General features: G+C 36.3%; 1 protein-coding gene and 2 pseudogenes across 1 annotated transcript; all 3 read left to right on the top strand.

The window, feature by feature from the left end:
- The first annotated feature begins 289 nt into the window (after positions 1 to 289).
- On the top strand, positions 290 to 1,307 carry LOC149399257 (RING-H2 finger protein ATL78 pseudogene; annotated as a pseudogene).
- A 5,355-nt stretch (positions 1,308 to 6,662) lies between these two features.
- LOC149399256 (RING-H2 finger protein ATL78-like) lies at positions 6,663 to 7,135 on the top strand. Its single transcript, XM_089613146.1, has one exon. It carries the CDS (start codon positions 6,665 to 6,667, stop codon positions 7,130 to 7,132), a length of 468 nt encoding a protein of 155 aa, XP_089469272.1. The 5' UTR covers positions 6,663 to 6,664; the 3' UTR covers positions 7,133 to 7,135.
- A 1,706-nt stretch (positions 7,136 to 8,841) lies between these two features.
- LOC149399255 (RING-H2 finger protein ATL78 pseudogene) lies at positions 8,842 to 9,586 on the top strand (annotated as a pseudogene).
- Positions 9,587 to 9,827: the final 241 nt, after the last annotated feature.

The raw sequence follows: 9,827 nt of genomic DNA, 5'->3' as shown, positions 1-9,827 counted from the left end.
TATTACTGGTCGCCTCATATATCATTTTTTTAGCATCCAACTGCTCTTTCCAAGGGAATATTTTGTCAAAACTAAAGAGATAAGCATTCCCTTATACATGTGTAGCCAATTGAACAATAAAATACAGAAGTCGGTTTTTGTATTCTTTTTTCCATTAATAATAAAGCCACCAACAGATTATTAACAAAACAAAATGACAAAATAGAAAAATAATATATAAAATAATAATACTCATAGAGCCACAGATGTATGTATAAATACACATAATGATAAGCTCAAAGTTCAAATCAAACAAAGACAAGTAGATTTTCAAAAATAAGATATCAGCCCTAAAAAAACATTATGTCTCTCTCTCAAGATCATCTCAACATGATCGCCCAAACCTTCCACTACTCAAGGAAGCTTCTGGTCAACTCTTCTTCCCCAACTCCACAACCACTTCCGACGAACTTTCACGGCGGCGATTCGCCGGCGAGTGGAAGCGGAAGCACATTCGACGCCAACGTGGTGATGGTCCTCTCGGTCCTTCTCTGTGCCCTGATTTGCTCGCTCGGCCTCAACTCCATCGTCCGATGCGCTCTCCGATGCTCCTCCGCCGTTGCCTCCCCAAACACGCCGGAGCTCCGATCCGCCGCCGCCGCAACCGGAGTGAAGAAGAAGGCGCTGAGGATGTTTCCGACGGTGGTGTACACGTCATCGGAGCAGCTGGGAATCCCGGGGCTGGACGGAGATTGCGCTATATGCCTGTCGGAGTTCGTCGCCGGAGAGAAACTCCGGCTGCTTCCGAAGTGCTGCCACGGGTTCCACGTGCGGTGTATTGACAAGTGGCTGGATTCTCACTCGTCGTGCCCAAAGTGCCGACACAACCTCCTCGAGACCTGCCACAAGATCGTCGGCACGCCGGCGAGTTTTCCGGCGACGACGCCGGCTGAAGCGACTGTCGATATTACGCCTCCGCCGGCTGAGGCGGTGGTGGATATTTTGCCGTTGGAAAACGAAGGTCCTGTACGTAGCTATAGAGGAGACAGTAACTAATTAATTATTACTTACCATTTACGGTGGTGGGTATATACTATATGTATAGTGAGACAAAAAGTAAGAAGGTTGTTTGTATATAGGTGTAGCTTAATCTTCATTTCACCTGGCCAGGGAATTGTTTTGACAAATGTCAAACGTTGTAGCAAAGCACAAATTAAACATAAAAAAAACATTTGACCGATATCATGCGACTTATCTAGATTGTAGCAGTCTTTAACTTGGGTAACAATTCTCTAGATTGGAATAAGAGAAAAGTGAAAAGACACAATTAAAAACAATCTAGCTTAGCATACTAAAAGCTTGTAAAAAAGGCCTAACCAGCGTCGATGTGTAGTATTCGAGCAAAGGTGAGAAGATCTTATGGGAGACGCGGTGCCCCATCTCTCCCGTCGATTCTCGGACGACAATCAAAGTAAAAACATGGACCAACTAATAACTTGTTGTCGAAGTCGAACAATAGAAGAGCTCGGTAGAGTCTCGTGTTAGAGGTGTTAAACCTAATCGACGCCGAGTTAATGACTGAAGACCTTACGACGATAATTTGTCGTGTTTGTGTGTCGAATCCTAACATCTCGAACCTTGCTCCCAATTGTTTCAAGCCTACAAACTTTATGTTCCGACCCTGAGCTCCCAATTTAAAAACACGTTATTATACAATAAAAACTTGAGATTTTCATATAGGTTATAATTGCTTAAGTTTTTATATCTGTTTAATCATTTTTTTAAATGTTACATGATTAAAGTAAAACTTAATTATTCTATTGTTGGAATATTAGAGAGAAAAAATGGATAATAAAGAGTATTTATTGTCTAATAAGTTGTTGACTTTAGGCAAAGATTTGAGTGGGTTCCCTCACGCGCGCGCTGCCGCCGAGCCGAGCCGGGCTGGGCTCGGGTTCGGGTTTCGGGAATGTCTTGGGCTTGGGCCTTGGGCCGATTCTTATCCTTTTCCTGAAAGTTTCACTTCATAAAGTTGATTAATTCCACAAATAACTTGAGTAGTTAGTGTGAGAATTAATTTTATACTGAGCATTAACTTTAACGTTTTGATTCAATAACCATACATTAACTTGGACGTTTGTTTTGATTCAATAACCATGCATTAAGACTGAATTGAGACCAAACGGTTTGATTCACATTCCGTAACCGCATGGATGTTAGCCTATAAATAGAGGCGTACTCCTCTCATTCGGAACACACAAAATACACTGCTCTCTCTACTCCTTCTCTATCTCTCTCTCTCTTTCTCTCTCTCTCTCTCTCTCCGAAATTGTTATTTTCTTTGTAGTCGGTGCTCAGTTCCGCTACAGGTTTTGTTCGCCGGAGAAGTCCGTTTGGTGCAAACCTCTTCTCGTTTCCGCCGTTGTATCCTGGGAGGTAAACTGCTCATCGATTCCGGCACTCACGGGAAGAGCAATATTACTTTAAGGAGACCGTCGAACGGTCCTCGACTTTTGGTTTTTTTTTGTGTCTTCTGTTATGTTTCTACTTAATTTTTTGTTGTTGTGATTTAATTTTCTTTTTCCTTCTTATACCAAAGCTGTTTTCTTTTTAATTCCCGTAAAATAAATAATTTCTACGAAATATTTCTAACATCTTTTTTTGTAATTTTTTAAATTTAATTTATATTTGAAACATATTAAGGTGCATAATATTTTGTAGACACTTAGCGCAGGGGCGCGTTTAAAAAAAAAAAAAAAAAAGAAACCAGTTTTATTTTGAAGTCCATAAAAGACATTTTTATATCCACAATATTTTGTACAATTATGCGGACTGCGGAGTGTCCATTTATAAAACACATGTAGGAAAGTATAAAAAAGAAAAATGAATAATTTTGTATGTAAATGGTAAAGTAGTTACAAACAAAAGAGTATAAATATAGAAATTATAAATGAGCCTCTCTCTAATGAATCGTTATCGTATAGAACCTTAATCTCAGAACGAAGTAGAAGAAATTCCTTGTTCACTGCCAGAGTTCGATTAAATGTACGAATCCCGATATCTGATTGTTTTTATTTTCCGTGTTCATTCTCGTAGATTTAGAATTCCGAATTTACAGATGAGGAAGAACATGGTAATCTGAACTTCCATGCGCAAGAGTTTGATTTACGTTAAGAAACCTCGATATCTCTGAGTGTTTTTTCATCGTCGTAGATTCACGGGAGAATTTTCTCCGCGCCTTGACGTTGGTGATTTAGCTAAGCCAGACGAAGAACCCTACTCGTTTTGGCCATCGATCCCAAATGAGAATTTGCATCCCAGATTGTATGACGTGGGTCACGATTTCTTTAATAATTACGTCGCTGTCAAACTGGATATATCCATTGTAAGTTTCTCTGATTCTTTCAATATCTTTGTCTTCGTGATTTTTTCTTTTCTTGAACATTTTTGTTTTGGTTTCGACAGATCGTCTGCGCGATCACACCAGCAGAGGATTGGAGTGCTGTACCATTTTTGTATAGTAGTCCTCTAACTACTGATTTTGTACCATTTTAAACTTGTCAAAAAAAATATAATAATAATAATAATAATAAATATTAAAAAACTTGCTAAAAATATTAAAAAAAATTATATAAAATCTATCACTAAGAAAAAAGTTCTAACATATCTCTCAACTTTAGTAAATTGTAAATTTAATTTGACTAAAGGACCGATTAACCAGGTGCGATTAACCATATATACACTAATTAAAAATTAAACAATTTTGGATTCTTTGGAGTAAGATTCTGTTTTGATGAAACTTTTTAGAAATTATAAACACAACATAAGTTTGTAAAAAGGTTTTATATCATTTGTCTAGGTGTTGGATATAATCAAAAGAAACTGATGTTTTCATAAAAAGGACTTAAGATGTGACTAGCTATATCAATAATTTAAGGAGTATTTTGCAAATAAAACTAGTTTAATTAAGGACCAAAATGTCATAAGCATGATAATTTAAGGGGCATTTGTACTAAAACTAAAAGACAAATTTTTGTCACGAGTTACCTTGGGAAATTCTACATCGATCATTCAAATTATTATACTTCGTGGAGGTTTGGTGACCCAACGCTCTTTCTATAGCGCTCCGAACCTGAAACTGGTCCAGTAACCTTTTCTCAAGCTTCACGTACGATCTGCATCAGAGACACTAAATTCTTAATAAAAATAAATATTTTAGAACACCGAATTCAACTTCGTTTAGAGACAAAACAAACTAATAAATTTGTTTTTTTCCCCTTTATTTACAATACTTGTTTCTTAGGCCATTGTTGCTTCTTTCTTAAGAGTTACATGACCAAAGAAATTCATTCAATGAGTATACCTGATGACTAATAAGCCTTTTTTTTAAGGGATGACTAACAAGCCTTATTTCCTTGTCAACCAAGCTTGAAATATTTTGTAATCGTAAATTCTTAATCCAAGCTTTATTTTTTTTTATATATATAAACAATAGGCTGACAAACCCCCTAATAATCGCCTTAAAAAAATCAGGTACGAAATTTATGGTTTGCACAACTGAGACAGTTAGAGGTGAGAGATAAGATTTATATTTTGGAACTGGTTTTTTTTGCCTATTATGTCTGAGCATGTCTGTGTATATGGACTCTTTTAATAAGAGGACATGGTAGATTTGATGGTGAAGTCCCAATCCCTCTAATCTTCAGTGTTAAACAAGCATTAAAGGGTTGATCAATTAATTATAGCATAAAACAAGTCATTAACAACCTCATTATTTAAAAGTAAGAGAAGAAGAATATTCACGTGTTTGCATATCGTACCAATAAGGTTGGAATAAAGTTCGACGCTATCTCAAACCCCCTCTACTCATTATACTGTAAAAAAATATACAAAAAACATAATTAATTATATATACTATAAAATACTAACAATTTAAATAAAAAAGAAAAACAAAAATATACCTTGGAGGGAGAAAAAGAGAGTGCTTTGCGTGTTGTCGGAGATGTCGCGCTACAGGCGAGCAAAGTCTCGTTCTTAGAATGCAAAAAAACGAATGTATTAACTATACATTAGCTTAACACTATCATGTTGCAGTGATAAATATATACACTATCATGTATACTACGCACTATCATGTAGATATGTTAAAAATATTTATGTATGTAGCGTTTACTACGCAGTGTATTGCCTTAGCTTAACACCGTTTTAAGACATACATTAAAAATATACATAACATCTTTAGTCAATTGGGTACATGCTTTAGTGTTGTACATATATACCGTCATAATCCCAACTAGTTAACCTATTAATTCTCACTTGATATTACTTTTATATTATTTTTTCATTTGGTTTAGGATTTCCATAAATCTTCATAAATTTACTTTATATAGCTGCCACGAATTAAATTAAGTGTTTAAGGACAGTTTCGATAGGGATCTATGCGCGCGTCAAATCCATCTAAACATATTCAAAGATTTCATAAAGTGGGCCTAATAAGTATCAAAATATTAAAGATAGACCCATTAGTTTGAATGTTATATATTTCATAAAGTTGGACCATATTTGTGTTTTGGTTATTTTTATTATAGGTTATTGTCGCATCGTCTATTACTGTGTGAGCTTTTCTCTAACAGTTTGCCGTCCAAATAATGAATTTGCTCACTCATATGTTTTGTTAAGGCGGATCAAATATTCATATATGAGTAATTCCATTCATGTACAGCCACCAAATATATAGCGACCGACATATTACAATCCAGAAATTAAGCGGATATATCATATACATAGACGTGTAGAAAGTTCCTTTTAAATATTTGACCCTTTGTTTGTATTCAATGGAAATTCATAAGACGGTTAAGCTTTACCCGGACAAAATGCTCAAAATTTGTGTAAAGAAGAATAATACGCTTTGGGACAATCTTATACGCAATAAACTAAAATAAATTAGGATTTGTAGTCTACATGTAAAGCGTGGAGCAATATTATAAAAGATTCGTATACATATACATATACATATACACATTCATATATATATATATATATATATATATATTAAATAAAATTAACTAGATGAGATTTGCTGAGATTATGATATACATATAGGCTATAGCTAAGAGATTTCCCAAAGATCTTGATAAATTTTTCGCTATTTTGGTACCACGAATTGATTTTGATAATTAAAGTACACCTTAGTAGCAATCCATCTACACGTCAAATCCCTTTAAAAATATGCAAGTGTCGAGAGGAGCTATTATAATATAGGATTCCGACCATGGTGCTAATTTATTTGGATGTTGGAGCGCAAAAGTATAAATACTATAAAACACTTAGATTTTAAAGCTGGAAACAAAAGGGCTGATATTATGTGTGTGTGTGTGTGTATATATATATATATATGTGTGCGCGCGCGCGTGCGGGTGAGTTCTTTAGTGGTTAAGGTTTATTTCGAACAAAAAGCAAAATTTTCGAAAGCTACTAATACATTAATACTATAACTTAAAATAAAAGTGATTACCAAAAGAAAATAAAAAAACTTTTTGAACAGAACAATATTAAAAAATTGTTGATAATCTTTGAGGAACCACACAGGTGGATATAAATACTCGTAACGTAAGGATCACTTGAAAATTCAAAGGACACAAGTAGATCTTCATAGTTCATACAATATAATTTAAGCCCTAAAAACATGATGTCTTTCAACTCAAGGAAGCTTCTATTGTTAAACCCTTCTCCGACTGCACAGCCAAGTCCGGCGAACTTAATCGGCGGCGAAACACCGTTCGACGCCAACGTGGTGATGGTGCTCTCAATCTTGCTGTGTGCCCTAATATGCTCTTTCTGCCTCAACTTCCTCGTCCGATGCGCTCTCCGCTGCTCCTCCATCGTCGCCGCCCCACCCTCGCCGGACCACCCAATCTCCGCCGGAGTTGAGAAGAAGGCACTCAGAATGTTTCCCACGGTGGTCTACACCTCGCCGGAGCAGCTCCAGATCCCGGGGCTGGACGGAGAGTGCATTATATGTCTGTCGGAGTTTGTGGCCGGAGACGAACTCCGGTTACTTCCGAAGTGCTCTCACGGGTTCCACGTCAAGTGTATTGACACGTGGCTGAGTTCCCACTCCACATGTCCTAAGTGCCGCCACAACCTCCTCTAGACTTGTCAAAAGATCGTCGGATCGCCGGTAAATTTGCCGGCGACGACACCACGTCCGGCGGCTCAGGTGGTGGTGGATATTCTGCCGCTAGACCATGAAGGTCCTGTAGGCTTTGTAATAGAAACAGTAGTTAACCCGGCCATTAATATTATTCATTGTATATAGTGGAACAATATTCTTTGTTATTTTTAGCCAAGACTTTGAAATTGTATATAGAAAATCGTATTTCCTTTCACCTTGACCAATTATTTAGTACTTTCATAAATACACTAATTTATGAATTACATCCACGTTATGTTTCTGCTAACATATGGTAAAGTCATTTTAAAACACTTTATGAAACATAAATATATGATCTGGTTTTCCTGTGATAAGGTATAAAACCTATTCTAAAAGCACATCATTAATGCTAAAACAAAAAATCAAGTGTCACTCTCAATATTTTTTCTTTTATAGCATCTCGACAAGACACCTCTCGTGTGTTAAAAAGATCGGGACATGAATATATGCCTCCTCAATTTTTATTCTTTGACATGTTTACTTAAATTTATTTATTTTTCTTATTTTTACTCTAAAATTTACAAATTAGCTCCCTTGATAAATAAATTTCACTATAGCCCCTCTAAATTTAAAGCCCAGTTCACAACCCTCCTCTTGAGATGAGCTATGAACTTCATTTGTTATTTTATGAAGCTTGACCAATTTGAGTTTTATTAAATCTTGCCAATTTAGGCTGATAATATATACGACCATGTGTCTCGACCTGTCGACGTTCTAATTTTAATGGGTCAAGTTCTCTTAGCAGACTTAATAGATATAATAGGAGTATATGACTCATTGGATTAAAGACCGACATTTATGTCTGAATTATTACTACAATTTATGTCTGAATAATTACTACAATAAATGTCGAGACACATGGTCATACATATATTATCAGCCTAAATGAAACCAGATTTTCTGTCTCATTTTAGTGTCTCTTTTGGTGTCTCTCCAGTCAAAATAAGTTGATTTAATCACTTTAATTTATTTTTAAATAAATATGAACTATTACTTAAATAACATGATGACATGCCTTATTTTAATTGGAGGGACAATAAAAAAAGAGAGAGGATCTGGCCAGATCCTCTATTTATTTTTTGTGTATCATTTGGTAAAGCTAAAATTCTTAAAGATCTTGATATATTTTACTTGGTGAAGCTACCACGAATTACATTTAATGTTTAAGGTACACCTTAGTAGCAATCCATATACACGTCTAATCCCTTTTAAAATGGCAAATATGTTGGGGAGCATTATAACAGGATTCTGATTATGGTGCTAATTTATTTGGATAATAAAGCGTAAAAGAACAAAACTTAAACACATAAAAAATAGATCTAGCTAATCACACAAAAGTGCAGCTAATAATATATTGTATTTACTGAGATATGATAATTGATTTTCAAAACTTGGTTCATATATTGAATATAAGATGTGGACCATAATTCTTGTTAGTGCATAGCTCTAAAAATTAAAGTGGTATATGATTACCATGTAAATGTACGTGTATTCAATACTAAACAAGAAAAGTAAGAAGTGGGTTCGTCAAAAATATAATAAAAATAATCATAAAGCTATATATATTCAGTCACATATCCACCACGCCTATAAATACTCATATAATGATCAGTTCAAAATTCAAACAACACAACACAAGTACATCTCCATATAACATAAACCTTAAAAACATGATGTCTTTCAACTCGAGGAAGCTTCTATTGCTAAACCCTTCTCCGACTGCACAGCCAAGTCCGGCGAACTTAATCGGCGGCGAAACACCGTTCGACGCCAACGTGGTGATGGTGCTCTCAATCTTGCTGTGTGCTCTAATATGCTCTTTCTGCCTCAACTTCCTCGTCCGATGCGCTCTCCGCTGCTCCTCCATATTCGCCGCCCCACCATCGCAGGACCACCCAATCTCCGCCGGAGTTGAAGAGAAGGCACTCAGAATGTTTCCCACGATAGTCTACACCTCGCCGGAGCAGCTCCAAATTCCAGGTCTGGACGGAGAGTGCATTATATGTCTGTCGGAGTTTGTGGCCGGAGACAAACTCCGGTTGCTTCCGAAGTGCTCTCACGGGTTCCACGTCAAGTGTATTGACACGTGGCTGAGCTCCCACTCTACCTGCCCTAAGTGCCGCCACAACCTCCTCGAGACCTGTCACAAGATTGTCGGATCGCCGGTAAATTTCCCGGTGACGACACCACCGCCGCCTCAGGTGGTGGTCGATATTCTACCGCTAGACCACGAAGGTCCTGTAGGCTGCACATAGTTATATACATATATATATATATACATATATATATATATATATAGGAGACAACCCCGCCAATATTATTCATTGCATATATAGTACGTGGAACAATATTCTTTGTATTAGCCAAGACTCTTGAAATTGTATATAGATAAGCTTATGTCCTTTGTTCTTATTTTAGTACAATTTATTTTCAATCTTACGTTGTATACTATACACATCATGAATTACATTGGATATTTTTCAAACCAAAGCCAAGCTTTAGACCCAAATCCAAATACCATAGCTTAAGGCTCGGCTAAGAAAACTTATTCTAAGGTATCGCGAGAAGAAGTAAAATGTCATCCATATGAGAACTTCCTTTTTTATGTCCATTAGCACATGATTATCGTACATAT

This window comes from Urtica dioica, chromosome 4 (assembly GCF_054948205.1).
Source record: "Urtica dioica subsp. dioica isolate 48M chromosome 4, U.dioica_male_clone48M_v1_H2, whole genome shotgun sequence".
Classification (NCBI taxonomy): domain Eukaryota; kingdom Viridiplantae; phylum Streptophyta; class Magnoliopsida; order Rosales; family Urticaceae; genus Urtica; species Urtica dioica.
Note: the sequence above shows the minus strand (reverse complement) of the source record. Positions and strands in the feature narration are given on the sequence as shown.

Excerpts from the sequence above, each read along its gene's own strand:
- LOC149399256 (XM_089613146.1), top strand. The coding sequence starts at position 6,665 with ATGATGTCTTTCAACTCAAGGAAGCTTCTATTGTTAAACCCTTCTCCG.